Below are 22,500 nucleotides of genomic sequence, written 5' to 3' on the forward strand. Positions count from 1 at the left end.
GACTAAGTCTTTCCACATACAGTGCTCAAAGGTCTCTTGAATTGAAGATGAATATTTCTTCTTCAATTTGATATACAACATGTATGTGTAGAAATTCAAGATAGAAAGCTACGAGATGTTAAATAAGAATATATGGAGTTTCAGAATAGAGTTCTTCTGACATTTCATCTAATATCTTCATGTAGCCGAGTCGCACCTTCGTTTGGTTATTATGATACTGTAGATAAATCTATATACTAGCGATATACAACATAAAACACTTAAATTATTTCCTTTAGGGTCTATTATATTTGAGAGAAGAAAGTTAACAAACACAAATGCTCCCGAGCGCCGATCAACTTCCAACGAAAACGAGTGCTAGTGTTTACGGTGCTACTTTTGCGTCCGCGCTGAGAGCATATAGCGCGCGGGAGCGAGAATCTGGCATCACTCGCTCTCGAGCAGACCAAGCATCCACACGCTCTCATCTACCAGCTACCAGCTACCCAACCAAAACCTCTACCATGGCCGACTCTGCCCCTGCCGCTGCCCCTGCTGCCCCTGCCAAGAAGGCCGCGAAGGCGAAGAAGGCCCCAGCCAAGCCTACCCACCCTGCCTACGCTGTCATGATTGCTGAGGCCATCAAGGCTTTGGCAGAGCGCACTGGATCATCTCGTCAGGCCATCCTGAAGTACATCGTCGCCACCTACACCGTTGGGGACGAGAAGAAGGCTGGTGTCCGTCTCAAGCTTGCCCTGAAGAAGCAGGTCCAGGCCGGTGCCCTCAAGCAAGTCAAGGGAGCTGGTGCATCTGGCTCATTCAAGCTTGCAAAGGATGAAGCCAAGCCTGCTGCCAAGAAGCCTGCTGCCAAGAAAGCTGCCGCTAAGAAGCCTGCTGCAAAGAAGCCTGCCGCCAAGAAGGTAGCCAAGAAGCCTGCTGCTAAGAAGCCTGCTGCAAAGAAGGCTGCTGCCAAGAAGACCCCAGTCAAGAAGGCGACAAAGAAGCCCGCTGCCAAGAAGGCTGTAAAGAAGGTCGCAAAGAAGCCCGCTGCCAAGAAGCCCGCACCCAAGAAGGCGGCGAAGAAGCCTGCACCCAAGAAGTAAACCTGATCTGCAAATATTAGGTTTAGAGCATCACTAGGTGCGACGTATTTACTTCTGAAAGAAGTACTAGGTTAAGTAAAATTTTTATTGTACCTGATTTAAGATATCCGAATGTATATATTATATAATATATTATATATTGTGTACAATGTCTTTCTATTTTTCCACTTGACTGAGAAAAACAACTTGTTAAATACTAAAGATACTGGTGGACGAACAACTGAAAACTAGGTAAGTTACTGAAATAGAAAACTGGCAGTGAAAAACTAAAACTGGTGACTTGAACTTGCTAAATACTAAAAACTTGAGATAATGGTGGACGAACAAGTGAGAACTAGGTAAGTAACTGAAAATAGTGACTTGTAAGTGACAATCTTGGATAACTGAAAATGTTAAGTTTCCTTTTAGTTGGAAAAATATGGAATCTGGTAAGTCTCCCATGAAATTACTTAGAAAACCGTTGCTATGGGGACGAAGCAGATCAGCTGACGGACTCCACAACTTTGAGAGAGGACTTGGGACATGGCAGAGAAAGTAAGGATATTATTGTTTGGTTGGAGTGCTGATATTTAAGAGTGGATAGTCAATATTTCAGTGTAATCCTACTTTGCTTCGTGTATAACTTGAATAATCAACTTAGACACAAGGGGTTCCGCCAGATCCTCAGCTTCGCTGCCGTGCTACTGAGTGAAGAGTCGGACTTTGAAAATAATCCCCGTCCAGTGAGGATCTTTTATCATCTTGAGGATGATACGCTGCGAGTGGTTGAACCCCCAACACACAACGCCGGCATGGTTCAAGGTACTCTTTATGACGTCAAATATTTTTTTAATGATACGGGACTTTTCCCATATGAATATATGAAAAGAATTGCCGAGACTAGCTATGAGTTATGTATTTTATCCTTTTAGGAACGGTAGTGGGCAGACAACGAGTACCAACCAGCATCCATCCGTTGGCGCCTCACGTGACTCTCAATCATATCTCGGCATGTAATCATCGCGAATCACGTTTACGAAGCGAAGTAAAATTTTTCCTAGTATATGCATGTTATTAATATCATGACAATAAAAAATCTATTAGACAAAATGCACAATAAATGATCAAATTATCAATAATATAATAAAAAAAGTAAAACAGACAAAGAACTTGCAATAAGTAGTTAGATCAATGCACAAATATTAGTAGTCACTGGTAAGATTTTTCCTCTGAGTGCAGGTATCGATCATATTTGTGTGTAAGGTTGTGTAATTTTGTAACATCCCATATTCTCTCTCTCTCTCTCTCTCTCTCTCTCTCTCTCTCTCTCTCTCTCTCTCTCTCTCTCTCCCTCCATAGACGATTATTCATTTTCTATTTTCACCTATTTATTTTTCAAACTGTTATCAAACCGAATTAAGTTATTACTGCAACAAAGAAGTAAAAATTGATAAATATAACCAGTGAACTATATTACTTTTAGCTATTCTAACTGGATTTATAATAATATATAATAGCAAACGTTAGCGTAAAAATCCTGAAATCCTTTTTTTAATCTAATTTAATTTTTGAAGCACAGAAAACTTGTTATTAAATACTTAACAAATCATTTATCCATATTTCTTTTATTTTACTGATAGTGAGAGAAGTGATAGTGGTTTCTCTGGAACAGATTGGAGAGTGCGTAACATTGCTGGGGAAGCGATATCTAGTGACTGGCTGTGACTCTGCCACCAGAACGTACCTTTCCTCTCTGGGCTTGGCTCCCACCCCAGATCTTATACCCTACTCGACTACCTTCATCCTCCCCAGCCAGGTTAACTTGCTACTGTGTGATTTGTAAAAGATAAATCAGTTGCATATATCTAAACATATACGTAACTTGTGTAACACTTACACATATACTGGCAAATCTTTGAACTTCAAAAAATCTATACATTTCCATGACAGGCTGGTACAGATACTAGGGCTGCTAAGCTCCCCTTCTCGCTGGAGTGGCCCAAGAAACACCCGCTTGCGACTTTCGTTCAACACTCCACTCAAGTTCTAAGGTGAGATTCACACCGCGCCACACTTTCACCTTGCCAGGGGCCAGCACGTCAAAACCTTTATATTAATCTATAAATTTTCGAGAAAGTGCATTTAGTACCTTTGCTTTGAATCAAGCAAATCGGCCTCAATTCTGTAGTGGTGAAAAAAAGTCCAAATAATATTTATTAGTTAAATTATTGGAGGCTACGTCCCAATTTGGTGGTAGGTATTGGTGAGTGTGTGTGTGTGTGTGTGTGTGTGTGTGTGTGTGTGTGTGTGTGTGTGTGTGTGTGTGTGTTACGCGCACACGCGGAAAGTCCCGGGAGACTGATATGAAGGTGGATGGGAACAGGCACACGAATGTTGCAAAATGGTAATTAAGTACTTGTTATTGGGTATAGATTTGGATTTCATGGCTACAAAGATTCTTTTGACTTTCCAGATCTTATTACATTTAGGTTCTCTTTGCTTAGAAGATGCCAATTTTAAAACTTGAGTATTTATTGGGCACAAACAGGATTGGGTCTCGGGGATACCATGGCGTATGATACATGTTCACTTTTTCGTAATCATGGCATTACAGATTCTTCGGGGAGTGGGCTGCTGAAGGGGAGGACATGGGTGGAGTGACGACACCTGTGACGGATAAGGTAGAACTACGGTACTATCTCGAGGACGACACTGCAGAGGTGAGGGTACATCATCTTACTCCTCACCAGCACGCCCTCACTCCAACACCACCAGCTGTGCCCACCAAGCTACTGAAGCGTGCTCCCATTCCCCAGGTCGGTCATCACTCACTATGCCCACCAATGAGTTTTAACAAGCACAAAGGGCCGCATGACCCAATTGCTGAGGTGGAATAAATCAATCAAACAATCAATTCCTATATTTATTCATTTTTCATCCATGATACTGCACCACACACCCTTTCCCAACATCCACTCACTCAGTACAAACATAATCATGGTGATGGTGGTATCATTTCATACAATTATTTACTTTTCACCATGTAATTCCACATCACACGCCAAATAACCTTCCCAAATATGCACCACTCAGTGCAAGCATGATTATGACTGGTGGTGGGGATGAGTTTGTATGTGTTTGTGTCCAGAATCTGTCGGAGGTTGCTGGTGCTACGTCGCTTGGGGCAATAGGGCGACCCACCCTTAATTTACTGGGACTGAGAGGCGGAAGAGTACATCTGAAGGATCGACGACCACAGGTAACAAACAAATTAATGATAAAAAGGGAAAACTTCTATTTGTCTTACAGATATTTTGTTTATATTAATATCTTTTCTACATACTGTAGAAAAAAGTAGTTAGTAGAAAAAATGTTAAGTGGTAATGTTATATCAAATATTAGCTACGTGGTTTATATTTGTGAAAACCATTTCTTACTTAACAGTGTGTGTGTGTGTGTGTGTGTGTGTGTGTGTGTGTGTGTGTGTGTGTGTGTGTGAATACAAATCCCACAGGCAGCCTCCAGTCCACAGTTTCTGGGGCCTGAGGACCTCATTCTGGGACAGACGGTGAAGGTGTGTGGGCGACTCTTGCGGCTGTGCGAGTGTGACGCCTTCACCACCAGTTACTACAAACAGGCCCTTGGTGTTGGTCAGTTCACGGCATATTTAGGTCTTTCTTTACTTAGTATACATAATCACGGAAATCTTTCTTGATGATGGTAATAATAATGTTCCCTGTATTAGTTACTCTACGTACAGTCTGCACTCATCTTCAAATGCAGTGATGCTTAAGAGTGTGGTGGTGGTGATGGTGGTGAAAGGGGATGGTAATAATAATGTTTTATCTACTGATTTCTATGCAGTCATCTTTTTAAGTAGACAATGTTTGAGGAGGCGTTGAAAGTAAAAAAAAAAGTGTTAATATATATATATATATATATATATATATATATATATATATATATATATATATATATATATATATATATATATATATATAATATCTCGTAAAAATATGATGGTAAATGTGGCAAATAATTAAAATAAATTTTCTCACTATAGGTTGTAAAAAGAAGCACCGAAATAATAATGATTCACAGTAATTTCCTCAAAACATTTCTGGATTCAATGTCTTCTGAACAGATCAAGTGCCAGCGGAGTACCAGTACCTCAACAGGAGGATAGGCACTGCTCCTGCCCCACGCAAGTCGCCTCTGGACCCCCGCCGCTTGGAAGAACACCCGAGAGACTCTCTTCACCCGCTACCCACTACTGTCACCACCCTCGTTGGAGGCTACCATGCTCGGGACATTAGGTTTGTGTGTGTGTGTGTGTGTGTGTGTGTGTGTGTGTGTGTGTGTGTGTGTGTGTGTGTGTGTGTGTGTGTGTGTGTGTGTGTGTGTGTGTGTGTGTGTGTTTATGATTTACCTAATTATTTGCAAGATTTGAGCCCATTCCTTTTTATGTACAGTATTTCCAACCATCTTAGTCTGTTCTGTCAAGTCTGTTCAGTGACTAGCAGTAACAGACTCTCCTGTGTATGAGAGAGAGAGAGAGAGAGAGAGAGAGAGAGAGAGAGAGAGAGAGAGAGAGAGAGAGAGAGAGAGAGAGAGAGAGAGAGAGAGAGAGAGAGAGAGAGAGAGAGAGAGAGAGAAATAATTAAGCTTCCCATAAATGCCTCAGTTTTCTATGAGAGCGCCAACGTGGAGTCGTTTTCTCAACACAGGGATGGCTGCGAGGACAAGATTCTGCGTTTCTGCGCCCATCTGGTCAGTGATGATGAGAGGGACAGAAACAGAGACTTTGTTGTCAATTTCTACATCTACGACTCGACCATATCGGTGTTCGAATTGCCGAAATTAAATTCAGGTGAGGATGAAGTAAAGAAATAGCTCAACTATATGGTAATACTACTAATAAAAGGAACGATATGCAGTTTTCTACAGTACGTGGCATTGCTTCAGATATTTACACACACGCACACATACACACACACACACACACACACGGCCCGGTAGCTCAGTTGTTAGAGCGCTGGCTTCACAAACCAGATGACCGGGGTTCGATTCCACGGCCGGGTGGAGATATTTGGATGTCTCCTTTCACGTGTAGCCCCTGTTCACCTAGCAGTGAGTAGGCACGGGATGTAAATCGAGGAGTTGTGACCTTGTTGTCCCGGTGTGTGGTGTGTGCCTGGTCTCAGACCTATCCCAAGATCGGAAATAATGAGCTCTGAGCTCGTTCCGTAGGGTAACGTCTGGCTGTCTCGTCAGAGACTGCAGCAGATCAAAAAGTGAATTACACACACACACACACTTTATCTTATTTATGTTTTCACAGGGACGTTAGTTAATCGATATACAGCTTCTATTAATAATAAAGGTGGCTTGAAATACTAAGAAAAGCTGGTTCATTATCTAAGTAATCATATACCCATATTATCATAACGTAATAAGAAAATGCATAATGAACGAACAACAAAGGTATACCTTTGATAGCCAGTGATAGAAAGGCATTTGTTTAAAATATTCCCAGACAGTTTTAGTTTAGATATAAAAAAAAAGAAGAGAAAAAAATCCCTGACTTGTCTCGCTGTGGTTGATGTTTCTCGAATTTATAAAAAAAAAAAAAAAATCTAGAATTCTTGACACCTGAGGAGCAACACTAGTCAAAACGTTGATTTAGCCTTCCTATCCACACAATATCTTTGCATGTCTTTCGCGTGCTGCCTGACTATCACTATCAATATTATTCATGTGCTTCTATGTGTCACAGGGAGGAGGGCGGGCATGTTCCTAGGACGAGGCCTGGTGGTAGCCCCTGAGGGTGGCCATGTGGGCGTGGATCATCTTTATATGGGCGCCACACTCACTCTCAACTCCCACTTGTTTCGCCTCACCCACGCTGACGAGTTCACGCTGCGTTACATGGAGGAACATGCAGATGAGGTGGGGCGCAATCTCCTCAAAAGTTAAGAGAGTCTATCTTTACTGCAATGTCAAGAGTTGAGTAACATACCACACACTCCCACTGTATCTAGCCTTTTCTCTCAGCGTTATGTTCTCTTATTTTAGAACACACAAGTTTTCAGGTTTTATCGGTCAGAAAATCAAAGGACATAAGTTTCCGGATAAATGCAAAAACACAGTGGAAGTGAGAGCAGAAGGTTACTAGACTTGTGACCATGACTTTACCTGGCTAACCTCGCCATTACATCAGATAACACAGGAGCCTCTACACCTTTACGCTGTGTCTCCACCTACACCACACACGCAGCACATTTCTACATCCTCACAACTCCGTCAGTGAAAATGTTACTTAACTGAAATAACTTTAGATTATTTTAACGATGAAAAATAAAACTTAATGCTCTAATAAGTCTGGACTACTTGCTCTCTTTTTATTTGTTGGCGTGTTTTGTAAAAATATGCACTTTAAGTTTTAGGAGAGACTATGAATGATGAGGAGTTTTCCTAAGCTTCCATCTACGTACAATGCATTACCAAATTATTACCTACATACATTACAAAATTAACAAACATTTATATTTTCGTCCATGAATAACAGCTATCGCAGATTTCCTTCCTTTATGCTGTAGTCAGTTTTTCTCTAATAATATAGACTCCATATAGTGTACTCAAATCAAATAGAAAAAAAAAAAACTCCACTTCGGTTTACAACCCGTGCAGATCATCCCTCCTGACACCACCGTCACAACTTTCTCCATCCCGATCGTCCTCCTTTTTAGTTCACGCAGGCAAGTTACAATGTGGCGCTGGACGAAGCTCGCCGCTGTCTCGGCCACCACAATCTCACTGCTATTCTCCACCGTCTAGCCGAACACGATCCTAGCAAGAAAGGCTTCGTTTCCTCTTCCCTCGTCATCTCATCCCTCGCTAAAGCTTTAAGTAAGTTTTGCATATGGGAAAGGGGGCATGGATGAAACAGAAACTTAGGGAAGTAGTACGTAGTGTGTGGGAAAAGAACGTTAGTTAATTAAGCGAGAGAGAGAGAGAGAGAGAGAGAGAGAGAGAGAGAGAGAGAGAGAGAGAGTGTGTGTGTGTGTGTGCATCACCTCATTTTCTATAACCACATCTAACCAGGCGGGTCTAAGCTGAGCGAGCAGCAGGTGGTGTCACTTGTGCGTCGTCACCGCCGCCTCAACGCCACTCCCCTTACCGGCCAGGACCTCGCCCACCTCACCGCCCTGCACCTCAAACGACACAACTACTATGGTGTGTGTGTGTGTGTGTGTGTGTGTGTGTGTGTGTGTGTGTGTGTGTGTGTGTGTGTGTGTTATTGGAGTTATTCAATAATTTTTCGTATGATTTTTTTCTCGTATTGCATTTCACTAATCATTCTTTTCTCTATTAAAAAAAAACTCTATATCCAGAGAGAGAGAGAGAGAGAGAGAGAGAGAGAGAGAGAGAGAGAGAGAGAGAGAGAGAGAGAGAGTATTCCATTTTCGCAGGAGTGCCGGAGATGGCAGTGGGGCTTCGAGGTCGAGACGTGGATAGCAAGGGTCGCCTTCCTTCCACCAGCGTGAGAGCAGCGTTACAGGCCGCTCGTCTGCCGGTCTCTAGGACTCTACTGGACGCCCTTGTCACCAGGTATCTGCCCTAGCCTAGGCCACACTATCCTTTGTCCAGTTCACTTATTAGCATAGTCAAATGAGACCACCTGAGCACGAAATATATTTATTATTTCCAAAATTTGAAGACACTCACGATGTCTGTAAGTGTATTTTGCGTGTACATCATGAGCTAATCACAAAAAAAGATACTACTACTACTACTACTACTACTACTACTACTACTACTACTACTACTACTACTACTACTACTACTAATAATAATAATATAATAAGGCAAAAAGGAGGACGCCAACAGCTTCACTGATCGGACGAGAAGCAATGTGGTGTGATCGTTGGCGTTGCAAATGAAAGTTGGGTTGTATTTGAAGGAGGTGGGAGGCACACGGCGCATGTTTGAAAGAGGAAAGGATATAGAATAATTTGAAGGAGGTGTGGAAGACATAATGCGGAAAATATGCTTAGTCAAATAGTATATATATATATATATATATATATATATATATATATATATATATATATATATATATATATATATATATATATATATATATATATATATATATATATATATATATATAGGCAGAAAACCTAATGTTTCACAGGCTAAGAGCACCAGCTTCGTTAGTCTTACATCTATTTGTCCTACGAGCAAAAATGTGCAAAATCATCACCATCATCATGTACTAGTGTCAATACCACTCTGATACTGCTTATTACACCATCCAGCAAAGCGTAACCCCCCCTCTCACTCTCTCGCATGCCATTCGAGCAGCTTCACTCACACATTCGCTATATTTATACACGTGTCAGCCTTGTCTGCAGCTCCGCCGTGATGAATGATAGTAATGCATGTTCCTTTATGCATATTCATCTTATAAAACAACCGACCCGACAGTGCAGTGATAAGGAGGGCAGGCCGGGGTGCAAGAGGCGCGAAGACAAGAGTGAAGGGAATGTGATAGGGATGCGGGGAGGAAGGGGCAGACGGATTATTATTTATAAATGCAAGATTGTTCAAAGCGGAAAGAGATAAGTTAGTGATAGCAATGGTAATATCGCGGCTTCTGTTGAGTTATATACACACGATATCGTAGCGGAGAGTGATACATTAGCGATGGTGAAAATAATATTGCAGCTTCTAATAAAACACGTACAAAATTTTAAAAGAGGAAAGAGATTAAGTTAGTGATAGTAACGATGATATCACGGCTTCTGTTAACAAAAAAAAAAATCTAAAGTTGAAAATGATAAAGTACTGATAGTAAAGATAATATTGCTGAAACATACATAATTTCAAGTGGAGAAAGAAATCAGTTAAAGTAAACAATGAATTCCACCTGTTACGAATAATGCCTTTAAATGTCATCACGTATATTGGTGGCTTGGCGACGCTAAGGGGTGAAGTATGAATATCTAATTTTGTTATCTCTTACATTCAACGAGCTGTAATGGAAGTTATTGGCGTTTTCAAGAGTGTTTTCATGTTCTAAGTGATACAGTAACGACTCTACATCATCAGTAAGAACAACACCCATGAAAACTCTGACTAATCCTCTCTATGGCTTATGAAAACAGTCCTGGTGAGAGAAGTTAGTGTCGAATATGGGCCGGTATCTAGGGGGCGGACAGGGAAGAGAGATACAAGTACAGTCTTAAGGAGAGGCGGGAAGAAAGGAATAGAAGCATTAAGAGAGAGTGCATCATAAACGAGCAAAAAAACACTACAGCAACAAAGTGTGATATGTTAATGGATCTCTTTACGACAGAGACTTTATACACAGCAGCGCATCATCAGAGGGTTTGTTTAATACATGAATCACTGCTGTGACCTTCACCTCCTCTCCTCCTCCTCCTCCCTCCTTCTCATCTCTTTCTTGCTGATATTCTCATTCATTTATCTCTTCTCTTCTTCTACTTTCTTGCATGTATTTTCTCCTTTTTATTCTTCCTATTTATCTTCACTTTCCATCCTATATTTATCGTATCCATATATCTATTCAGTTGTCTCTTGTCCCTACCAACTTTACACTAACAACCTGATAGTTGAGTGCATTTCAGTCATGTACTTTCCTATTTGACAACTATTTTCTTCGTATTTCCTATATACGTCTTTACCAAGATTTAACACTTTACTCCATGTATAACACTGGCTGCTAATCCTGAGAGATCTTATCTATATTTTCCCTGTTATGTCCATTACTATAGTTTTGTGGTCGTGTGCCTTTCCTTATTGATGGTCTCTGTTTCATTTCACGGCACAGCGTCACTCAAGAAGACGGTCAGGTAGATTATGAGCAGCTGTGTCGTGAACTTGACTGGAGTCTCCGCCTAACCTACATGACAATCTTCCTTGCCAGGTGTGTGTGTGTGTGTGTGTGTGTGTGTGTGTGTGTGTGTGTGTGTGTGTGTGTGTGTGTGTGTGTGTGTGTGTGGACTATGATTCTTGAGTTGGTATGTTATGATGGATATTAAGGAAAAAAAAAGTTTAGTAGCCTTAGGTTTCAGAAGTTGGTTTGTAAATTAACCTTTTTGCAGTCTTCTATATTTTTATTAATGTTATGTTTACGAATCCTTTAGTCGCTAGTGGGAGACAGTCTTCTATAGTAGTTGGTCAGTCAGTCTAGGTAATGAACGCAATTAATTTCTCAACTAATCAATTAAGTTAGTGAGTCAGCTATTACGTGAGGTTCTAGAGTTGGTACTGACACTCAACAGATTACTCATCTAGACTGATAAGCCATCATTGAGTAAAGTCACGTAATGAATAAGTCAAACACCAAATGTTTCAATCAGTAAGTTAATGAAATTTCAAGATGAGTAATTAGTAACTCAATACAAAGTTAGAGATCGACAATCCAGTAATTAACTATTAAGTCAGGCAGGATATTACCGAGCCAGTCAGTAAGCCAATGCGCCTTTTCCGTCGTTACAGCTCGACGAGTCATCGCTGGAGACTGCACTGCGGCGGGCCAGAGACGAAACAGATTACGTCACGCTTATTGCAGACCTCGAGGGAAGCGCCTCCACGCATCACTTCGCTGGGGCTGGCCTCGTCTAGCACGCCCCTGCAACCGTCCCTGCCCCTGTCACTGCCTTCTAGCTTTACTCTGTTTCACCACATCACACTGTATTATCACCTCCTTGCTTCATTCTATCCCTTTCCTATCTTGCTTTTATCTAGTCTCAATTCAAGCTCAGATTCCCTACTTAGCTTCACTCAGAGCGTAACCAAAGCTAAGGCACGTGGGTTAATGTTTGTGCTTCTTTCACCAGCCGACATTCTGGTTGTTGTTGACCCGTTTTCTTATGTACATTCGTTATATTCGTGCTTGCCTGACATCACTAGGCATTTATATTGACAAATTAATGTGTTGCAATGTGTATTTGTATTACATGATTTTATGAGATTGCGTTTCACCGAGTCCACGACCTATGAACCCGTTTTCTCTCACACATTCTCCTCCCATCTTCCCCACCACACTCCTCACCCCCTCTCTGCTTGCCACACCTTCCTTTCTACCAATCCTGCTAAAAACCTACTCCCTCATGCAGGTTATTTTCAAAAGCTACAAAGATGATTGGTGGAGAACTCATGGGTGTTTTTCTCACTAGCTGATGGTCGGAATCGTTCTTAAAATGTCATTAGAATAATTAAACATTTAATTACTCGAATAAATCTTGTATATTTCCCCTCCACTACTATTTGGTACATCTCTTGCAAATCACTTACAACCCTGAGATATTTTTCTACATCTATCTCTAAACTCTAGAATATACTCTTTAATCGACTTTCTTTCTTGCAGATACTTAAAAAAAAAAAAAATTTAGTGCATTGTTTTTAGTGCTATGAAATATTCTCATATCGCAGGGAAAGTGTAAAAGAAATCGAGACAGGTTGATCTACCTGAAAATGTGGTTATATGCTATTACGTCAAGAGAAACACGAGAATGATGAGATTGTGGTTGTACGAGACATGATCGTGGCAGCTCTGTCTGGCAGCACCCCTTCTGTTTATGTTTGCTTTAATCTTTTCCTTGAAGCCGATTAACGTTCGGGTGTTAGCCCCAAAGGTCACTGAATGTCAAATCGTTATTTGATTACTTATCGAAATTGAAATTCACTACTACTACTACTACTACTACTACTACTACTACTACTATTACTATTACTACTACTACTACTACTACAACTCGTATTTTTTTTATGTAAGAGGGGAAAGCTGCCAAGTGTAACATAAAAAAAAAAGGTCCACTTAGTTGCCAGTTCCCCTGCAGGTCTGAGAGAGTTAGCCTCCCCCCACTAAAGGATATATGTCTTGAAACCTCCCTCTTAAATGAAGTCAGGTCGTAAGGAGTTGGAAATACAGAAGCAGGTAGGGAATTCCAGAGTTTACTAAATAAAGATATAAATGATTGAGAGTACTGGTTAACACTTACATTAGAGAACTGGAGAGAGTAGGGTTGAGAGGAAGAAGAAAGCCTTGTACAGCGAGGCCGCAGGAGGAGGGAAGGAATGCAGTTACCAAGATCAGTAGAGCAGTTAGCATGAAAATAGCGATAGAAGATAGCAAGAGATGCAACATTCCGACAGCGAGAAAGAGGCTGAAGACAGTCAGTCAGAGGAGAGCGATGGACACTATACCCTGTCACTCTTTCCCTCTCAGTAAACTCCCCACTATGCCCGGCCTCCTCCACTCTTAACTAGGGGCTCCTCTCCCGTCCATCCCCCGTCCCTCTTCGATCATCCCAGCCTCTCAAGGTGGCATCTCGCCTCTCACTCCCTCAGGCATTTGCTACGGAGTGTTTTCTTGCGGAGTTTATTTATTTATTGTTTTCCTCTTCTGCTGTTAGTATCTGGTTTCGTATTCTTTAATAAATCATCTTCTATCTCAGTTACCAGTTTATTCTTTCTATGCTATCTTCATAACCGCCTCCCCCCTTTCTACGTTTCCTTTCCTTGTTATCTTTTACTATATCGCCTTCCATAATCTTTGTTTATATCTATTCTCAGATTTCTTCCCTTTTTAATAAATATTTCTAAGTGAATTTCTGGTGTTTTATATTGCTTTCCGTTAAATCGATTTTGTTTCATGTTCATTCTGTTTCGTCACTACTTCATAATCTATAAATCCCTAGTGCCTTCTCGGACATCTCCTCTGGTCTCTGTTATTTATTCAATGTTTTAAAAATTCACCCTCTCATTATTCTTTTATAGTTTTCTAGTGTCTTATCTAACAGAGTATATGACAAACTAACAACAATCTTCCCGTGTATTCGCCAACTTCTTTTTTCGAACATCTATCTCCTCTGGTCTCTGTTATTTATTCAATGTTTAAAAAAATTCATCTTCTCATAATTTTTTTTTACATTTTTTTTTACAGTTTTCTGGTGTCTTATCTAACAGAATATATGACAAATTAGCGAGAAATTTCCCATGTATTCCCTTACTTCTCTTTTCGAACATCTCTCTGGTCTCTGTTATTTATTCAATGTTTTAAAATTCATCTCATTATTTTTCTTAAAGTTTTCTGGTGTCTTCTCTAATAGAATATATGACAAACTAACGACAATTTTCCCGTGTATTCCCCTACTTCTATTTGTATTACACCTGACACTGCTTAGATATCTATTTCTATACCTCTTTAGTTGATCAATTTTAGTTTCAGTTCACTCTCCTTTTGCCTAACTACCTTCAGAATTTTCCGCTCCTTCTCTACCCTTCTTTTCTTCGTAATACATCTAACGCTACGCTGATATCCAATCCGATACTTCTCTAATAAACCAATCTTCTATCTCTGTTCATTCTCTTTATGTCTAACTTGAGAATTTCCCAGTGCCTTCTCTGACCTCTTCTCCAACGATACATTTGACACTGCACCCCCCTGACTCCCTCGATGACCTGACCTCAAGTGACCACAGCTCTTATACACACCGACCTCCCTGCCTCCTCCAGCCCACCACGACAAGTGCTCGGCTTTCACGCCCTCTCGAGGACCTCTCAACAAACACGACTCCCTGACGTCACGGTCTCTTGGGGGTGGGAAGACTGAGAGGGGGAAATAAGTCAACTTCTGGCAGCATGTTGATACTCGGGAAATTGTTTAACGCTCTCGAAGACAGCTGTTGTGTGCCCTGTTCCGCATCCCTCCTCTCCCTCTCCCTTATCTCGATGCCAAGGCTCAAGCAAGGGTCGTGAGGTCAAATATCACGTGCCAACATCCACCAGGTCATCAGGGCCATTTGAGGAGAGAGGGTTAAGTGCGGGAGAGGTCACGAAGCAGCTGTGCCACTTCTCCCCCTCCCCTCTATCTCCGTTCACTCTCTCACACTCCGGCACTCCCCAGTCACAGCCACAGCCACAGCCACCATGGTTTCTGTCATACACCTTCTCAGTCCCCCCTCCTCCCACTCGTGATCCTTCCCTGTTGTTCTTGTTATTGCTGTTATTATTACTACCATTATTACTAATATCATTCTCCTCTTCCGTTTTTTTCTCATTCTCGTCTTTGAGTTCTTTTCTTCTTTCTTTAATCAACCTTTTAAAATTTATGTTAATAAAACATTCAAAATTCTCATTTACTGTTCCTCAAGAAATTAACAAACGAAAAGTTAAAAAAAATTCAGACATGACATATCCTTTATTCCATTTCTTTTCACGAAACCTTTCTCCATTCCTCTCTTTCCCTCCGCTCTCTTGGTTTTCTTTAGTTTTCTTAAAAGTCTTATGTCACAAGCACTACACACAATGGCCTTGGAATCTGTGTACTACAACAGACAATTTAAAAAAGGGTCTGCTCCGCTTCAGTCATCCATCCACATTCATTACAGGCTCTCTAAACTTATTTATTGTGAAGGAAGTCTGCATATAAAACCTGCTTAAATATGTAATGGTAAAGCAAACTTATAGCGTGACCTCTTATTTTCTAGATGCCTTACTACACAAACAAATAGAATAATAAATAAACAGCTTTTTAATAATGTAAACACACACACACACACACACACACACACACACACACACACACACACACACACTCCGGATCATTGATATATTACATACATTCTAGGCCAACAGCCTCAAACACTTAGCATCTTATCTCACCTATTTCTCTCAGTTTCTAGTAATCGAAGTTGCTGGAATGTACAAAAACACTTTCATGACCACGTCAATTGTTTAATGAAAATTATTATTAAAACTCACGGGAAATCCAATTCATTACTTATGCAGCTTTTGAAAATTGAATATCTTATAATGTTTATATTTCTTGGTGCTCTGGTACAGTTAATAGATATTTACTTTTGTTTCTAAATGATTCTTTCTAAAAATATGGAAGTTACAAATAGAATAGCATCCTTAATTTTGTACACAGTCCTGGTAGAAAAAAAATAAAATAAAAACAACCTCCTTTAATGATTCCTTTCAACGTAGTAACAATATACAACTTTATAACTAATTATGTACACTGTCCTCCTGAAAACCCAGCGTACTGCAACATAGGAACGGACTGACTCTCTCTCTGCACAGTACTGGCTTATTTCCTTCCCAATCGTCCTCTTAAGAAAAATTTAATATCCCACAAGACACACACTACTTGACCCTGGGCCTCGTCAGCTGCTGGACAGGGGACTGATGTGTGTGTAAGTGGAGAGAGAGAGAGAGAGAGAGAGAGAGAGAGAGAGAGAGAGAGAGAGAGAGAGAGAGAGAGAGAGAGCGTGACGGTCTGATAGCATGTATAAACACACCACAATATTACTCGCGAGGAGAGGGCGGATACATTATTGATGGTTGAATTATGAGCGAAGACACGCAGAATAGGATGAAGGAGAGGAAAGTTTTTCTATTTTTCTCCTTGAGAGAGAGAGAGAGAGAGAGAGAGAGAGAGAGAGAGAGAGAGAGAGAGCGCTACTACTCTCTCGGGACTGCTTCAGAGCTTCACAGTTAAAACGCAACGAGGCTCGTGGTTCAGGGAGTAATAATTGACATTCTTACGCACTGCTAAGCACACACACACACACGATATGGAAGGAAGATTGCTTGCGTTACTCCATGAAATCTTCGTAAGCAGTCATTGCAAATCAAGCTGTCATTATTACCTAGAGAGGGCAAATGGCAACTGTTGCCTTCTGTACATAATCGTAGGTTTGAAGGTAAATACAGCTGCATGGTCGAGTACATACCTTGTGAGTGACGAGGACCAGATAGCTGTCTCCGAGGATGAACGCAAGCCACAGAACACCATCTAGACGCTTGTTTTTGTTGGGTGCAAGTTTATATCAACACGCGCACTCACGCACACTCACAGCACAGCTTGACGTAAGGGAGATCCAGTCAACCTTCCTTGCCCTAACACTACTCAGTAGTCAGTACTCACTGGTAGTCTGGCACTGCTACGCCCGTGTCCAGTGCTCGACGATCGCTGCTCCCACGGGGTAACGAAATGATGACAACATATTCTAGGAGTTATTTATTTTGTATGGAATGACCGGAATGAAATGTTGATGTCTAAATAAAATATTGCAGAATCTTTTCAAATTGTCATAAAGGTCTATTGCTATTTCTTATATTCTAGGTAGCCTAAGTATAAACAGTGGAAAGAAGGAAGCTAAGAAATATCATGATAATAAATTCCATAATTTCAATGCGATATTTTTTAAACCTTAGTGAATAAATATTAAGACTTTACAGGACAGCTAAAGTGCATTTTGACACTAATTACAGTATCTAATATGGCATTGTTCTAATATATATTATAAAACTACATACTTCTATTACATAATATATTTACAACTTTATTTTTTCAGATAAAACTAAATTTGATAAAGATGATGAAGGCAAACTCGAGGATGTTGGTGTAAGTGCGTCATTGGACCGGCCTGCGATAACAAGCCAGTCATTACCACACTGAAGAAACCCTGATGGGAACCCTTGATGACAGTGACAAGTGGCGTCCTGAGCACCGGGTCTTGGGCGTTAGTTTGCCCTGGAGGGATGTGTGCAGGGGATGGGTGTGCCAGAGTGCGCGACCCTCATCCCATTCCTTGCCCCTCCACACCCCAGAGTAATGATCCCCACGCACAAAATACTAACCAACTTTGACACCTTTTCATTGCAGCGGTCAGTATGATGAGCTATCACCATGAGTCATTGCGTAGTATTTGTGATGATCTTGTCACAAAGACCTTAGTAAGAGAAAAGAAAGAAAAGAAAACGAATCTTTAAGCAATAAATACATAGTTACGACATGCTCGGCAATAATGTATTAAATGAAAACAGCAGTGACAATAATAATCGCGACATAAATAAATGTAGTGAAATCCATAACAGAACCATGGCTACAAAGAAAAAAAAAAAAAAGAAAAGAAAAAAAAATAGCACTGCGCCCCGTCTTGGCTTGCAATCCGGGTAAGTAATTTTCTAAAAACAACAAGCTTTTCTACACAGCGTTATCCACCTAGAACTCTTAACCTTCAGACAGAGTAAGCTAGACTGAGGTACTCTGCCGCAAACTCACTATACAAGGCACACTCTCTTAATATATAACTACGAGTATGGCACGTTCCTCCTCATCAGCCTTTGATTAAATTATGTAAGAAAATATCTAAATATAAATAGGCTTTATCTTAATCATAATTGACAAAATGTTAACCCAGCAACCTAGCAGACTCTGGCAGATGGGGAAGAGGAAGAGAAGGGCAGGGATGGGAAAGAACACTGAACGGAACCTCGCCACCTCATCTCTGAAACACCTCTGCGCTGCATCTCCACTACTTTCAAAGGTTCTAGTTGAATTTACACAGGATTTTAAGGGTGTTTTAACAGTTATAGTGGTACATTGTTAAGATTACTACATTATTAACACTTTTAATTAGTACTTTTGAGAACTCGGCCTTAGAAAATAGTCATGGCGAGAGTAAAGCATTTCAGAACACGGGCCTCCCTCCTGCCGCCACTCACCAGCTCCCCGCCACCAGACCTGCAGGCTCGCTCATCAACACTTAGCCTGAGACGCCTCCACTTGAGAGGCAAACACTGGCAATCACTGCTAAAGCTACGGTAATACTGGGAGAGTATCTGACACACACACACACACACACACACACACACACACACACACACACACACACACACACACACACACACACACACAGTATACAAATCATTAAGTCGCGTCGTGTGAGGGACTTGTTTTTCTTTATTTACGCATCTTTTAGCTACGTAAGCAAAAGCACAATGAGTATCGATGAACGCACAGACACCGAAAGGAAAGAAAACACTGTCCATTGTTCGTGTACGTAGAAATGTAAACAGTTTTTTTTTTTCCATATTTCTTCTCACCAGACATCGGACTCGTTTATCTGTCGTTGTACTATCTTAATCTTCTCTCTCGAGGACAGATTCCCCCGGCTGTGCGGCTGTATTGTGCAGCCCTCACTTGGATGAGGAATAAAGGCTAAATGGATGAATGTATGTACGGTACTTTAATTAAGGCGATAGGACACACAGAGACACACACACACACACACACACACACACACACACACACACACACACACACACACACACACACACACACACACACACCAGAGCACCTCAAGTATTATTTCAGTTAATGAGATTCTATCAACATCCACTGCACCGTACTATACATCCACTAAAAAAAGGAGGAAAAATGCACATTAGAATGGTGATATTTCTACAAAACCAGCTAAGATCACTACCACTATTACTACCACCTACAACACACCACTAATCGAAACCATTTTGCCTAACCTTACCTTTTATTGAATTTATTTAATGTTTACTACCTATAGAATTCAACCCGAGGGCCACACAGACCAGACTCTTTGCAGCTCTCCTTTCACCACCCAGGAACACCATCATGGAAGGGGAAGGCACTGTTGTGAGGGAGTGGTGGAGGAATTACTGTGAAGGGATGGCTGTTTCCGTCACCTTTCACACCTCACTCTCTCGAATGCCTCTCCTATTCAGTCCTCAATCCTCAGCATCCAGCAGGAGCCTCCATGAAGTACTTGCTGGTGAGTTTCAAGCGGTACGAGATTCATCATGCAGAGAGGTAATGTCCATGCAAGGAGTGAAGATTTTAGATCTGGAAAATATAAAACGAGACGGGTTGCAAATGGAATTCTCACAGGAAGAGACTGAGGCAAACAATACAAACGGGAGATATGGACACATGTAACACGGACACAGTTGTACTTCAAGATCTAGAGTCAGGGTGAGAGAGATTCAAGGAGGAATTAGTAGAGACAGGCACTATTTCAATTTTAGCAAATGTTATGAAGAGCGAAGAAGACAACCTGTGACGTGCGGGCAAAGGAGAAGGAGAGGAAGCCCTGGAGCTGCAGGAACTGGACGAGGAGGAGGAGGAAGAAGAGGGAGAAGACTCAGTGGTGAGAGCAGGCGGCGGTGGCGGCTTGAAGTCAGACGGTGGAGAAGAGTGTGACTTGGATTCAGTTGCAAAGGAGTTCGACAAGGTTGGTGACCTTCGAGCGGCAGGGCTGGGAGAGAATGTGCGTCTTGGAGCTTTTGGAGATTCTAGGAAGACAATGGAGAGTGGGCGAACGGGAGACTTCTGGCGGCGGGTGAAGGGCGAGATGCTTTTGTGGGTGGTGGACAGCGGCATCAGCTCAAGCGTCTGCCGTAGGGTTGGGGATAAGGACGGGGCTGGTGACGTGGCCGGTGGACGCATGGTATTGGAACTCGGTGACAAAGGTCCGCGAGGAGTTGCTTTTCGAGTGGGAATTTGATGATCGTCCTGGCTTACTCCGATGGCCACAAAATAACATCCGATAGGCCTTGCGATACTGGCGATTAGTGACAGCGTACACGAAGGGGTTGACGACGGCGGAGGCCCAGGCGAGTACAGAGGCCAGCACGTGGAGGGATGGCACCCGAACCTGGAGAAAAAGTGATATTATTCAGTTGGTTCAGGCTGAGTCAGGCGTGAGTGACATCGGTGCAGGTGGGATGGGGAATGATCAGTGTCAGTTCTATGTGGGGTGCCTGAGAGTGAATGTGCTGGGCGGGGATCGAGGCGTGTGGCTGCATCTGTCTTTATGCTGGTGACGTAACTTTGTGTTTATGAAATGCAGATGATATAATGCCCAGTTTAAATGGTAATATATCATAATAAAATACATGGTAAAAAACTTATTCTTTTAGTCTTCTTTCTTCAAGCAGTATATGAAGATGAGATAAACTTGAATAATGTGCTCATAAACATCTAAATAAAAAAAAAAAAATACGTATAGTTTTCATTACTTCTTTATCCTGATGATAGAAGAAGAGATAAAAGGTTTAGTTTAAGCAGCCTGAAACAGACAAACAAAATAGCAAAGATTAGTAGAGAAAGCCAGAATATCAGTGACTAATGATGATGATAATAAAGATAATGACTAGTGACTGATAAAACGTTCACTTTCTCTGAGAACATCCGTAAAAGTGTTCATTGGTCACTCACGTCATCATCAGCGACGTTAACGATCATGAGGGGCAGGAAGGAGACCAGGAAGCAAAGGAAGATGGTGAGCATCATCCTGGTGAGGCGCATGTCCTCCTTGCGGGTGAGGGCTGACGTGGAAGAGGACATCGGCCCGCAGTTGTTGGTGTGAGCTGCCACGTTACGCCGCGACTGCTTCACCTGTTGGGACGAGAAGGTGGTGGTGACGGTGGTGGTAATACAATAATGGTAATGCTGGTAGTGGTGTTGGTGTGACTACTGCTGCTGCTTCTGTTACTACTAATATTACTACTACTACTACTACTACTCTACTACTGATACTACTACTACTACTACTACTACTACTACTACTACTACTACTACTACTACTACTACTACTACTACTGCTACTACTACTACTACTATTACTATACTCAAGGGTTTGTGTTTATGTGTGTGTGTGTGTGTGTGTGTGTGTGTGTGTGTGTGTGTGTGTGTGTGTGTGTGTGTGTGTGTGTGTGTGTGTGCGTGTGCGTGTGCGTGTATTTCATAGTGTTAAAAATAAGAAAAAAATATTACATCCACAGTCTTTTTATAACTTCCATATTTTCCTTTTCCTAGCTTTCTTCAGACCTCACAACACTACACACCACACAATTCACACCAGTCTGTAAGTAACATATTATAATTTCCATCCCCCAATCCACCCTTTTCCTAGCTTTTACACCTCCTTTACGGCATTATCCCTTCACCCACCCGTACCTTGTAATAAATGGCCGAGTAACAGACAATAATAGCAATCATAGGGAGCAGGAAACCAAAGAGGAACAGGAACTTCTTGGGCGAGGAACCATTTCTCTTGAGGATGGTGCACGAGAAGGTTGGGGGATCGAGGCCAAGCTGCCCCCAGATCCCGAGGAGCGGCGGGACCATCATACCGAAGGAGAAGAGCCAGATGAAGGCGATCATGAGGTATATGAAGTGCTGGCGGTACACCCGGTCATAGAGGCTGTGATGCGCGATGAGAATATACCTGAGGAAAAGACAGAGCAGTGTTTATGATGACTGTTCAGGTTGAGGGTATATAAGTATCTAGCGTACCTGAGGGAGAGATAAGACAGTGAGTGACTGGGTATGGGAAGATGCAAACAGGTAACAAGGGAAAAACAAAAGGAAACTAAAGATAATAATAATGATAATAATAATGATAATAATAATAATAATAATAATAATAATAATAATAATAATAGTAATAAACATTAGCTCTACAAGTGGCACCTTGTTTCCACATATCATGGCCACCCACACATACTCTAACACTCCTTACTGACTTATTTCCACCAACTTCATTACCGAATCTACGAGTTCTATATTGATTTATTA

General features: G+C 41.5%; 3 protein-coding genes and 1 long non-coding RNA gene across 5 annotated transcripts in view; 3 read left to right on the plus strand and 1 right to left on the minus strand.

Moving 5' to 3' along the window:
- Nucleotides 1–407: 407 nt before the first annotated feature.
- On the plus strand, nt 408–1,228 carry LOC123504165 (histone H1-beta, late embryonic-like). The gene has a single exon (XM_045254500.1). It carries the CDS (start codon nt 504–506, stop codon nt 1,080–1,082), a length of 579 nt encoding a protein of 192 aa, XP_045110435.1. The 5' UTR covers nt 408–503; the 3' UTR covers nt 1,083–1,228.
- Nucleotides 1,229–1,330: 102 nt separating this feature from the next.
- On the plus strand, nt 1,331–11,846 carry LOC123504164 (EF-hand domain-containing family member C2-like). The gene is given in 16 exon segments (XM_045254499.1): nt 1,331–1,883; nt 1,994–2,074; nt 2,734–2,877; nt 3,012–3,112; nt 3,676–3,877; nt 4,210–4,320; nt 4,576–4,711; nt 5,206–5,377; nt 5,789–5,931; nt 6,838–7,010; nt 7,811–7,970; nt 8,166–8,297; nt 8,534–8,672; nt 10,918–10,973; nt 10,976–11,013; nt 11,589–11,846. Coding segments are annotated over 12 exon segments (1,554 nt in total). The 5' UTR covers nt 1,331–1,883; nt 1,994–2,074; nt 2,734–2,877; nt 3,012–3,112; nt 3,676–3,709; the 3' UTR covers nt 11,715–11,846.
- Nucleotides 11,847–17,108: 5,262 nt separating this feature from the next.
- LOC123504041 (protein trapped in endoderm-1-like) overlaps nt 17,109–22,500 on the minus strand; it is a 38,577-nt gene continuing 33,185 nt past the window's right edge. The window contains exons 4-7 of one of the 2 annotated variants that reach the window (XR_006674690.1): nt 21,880–22,150; nt 21,139–21,318; nt 19,976–20,575; nt 17,109–19,764 (exon numbers count right to left, since the gene is read on the minus strand). Coding sequence is in view for 1 of the 2 variants with exons in the window: in XM_045254290.1 (XP_045110225.1) it covers nt 20,306–20,575; nt 21,139–21,318; nt 21,880–22,150 (721 nt within the window). In the remaining variant the exon portion in view is untranslated. Of the gene's footprint in view, nt 20,576–21,138; nt 21,319–21,879; nt 22,151–22,500 lie in introns of both variants that reach the window. The other variant, XM_045254290.1, reaches the window with a different exon arrangement.
- LOC123504042 overlaps nt 18,687–22,500 on the plus strand; it is a 27,400-nt gene continuing 23,586 nt past the window's right edge. The window contains exon 1 of the long non-coding RNA XR_006674691.1: nt 18,687–18,804. This is a non-coding gene — a long non-coding RNA (uncharacterized LOC123504042). The remainder of the gene's footprint in view (nt 18,805–22,500) is intronic.

This window comes from Portunus trituberculatus, chromosome 15 (assembly GCF_017591435.1).
Source record: "Portunus trituberculatus isolate SZX2019 chromosome 15, ASM1759143v1, whole genome shotgun sequence".
Classification (NCBI taxonomy): Eukaryota; Metazoa; Arthropoda; class Malacostraca; order Decapoda; family Portunidae; genus Portunus; species Portunus trituberculatus.

Coding starts and splice junctions, on each gene's coding strand:
- LOC123504165 (XM_045254500.1), top strand. CDS start 504: ATGGCCGACTCTGCCCCTGCCGCTGCCCCTGCTGCCCCTGCCAAGAAG.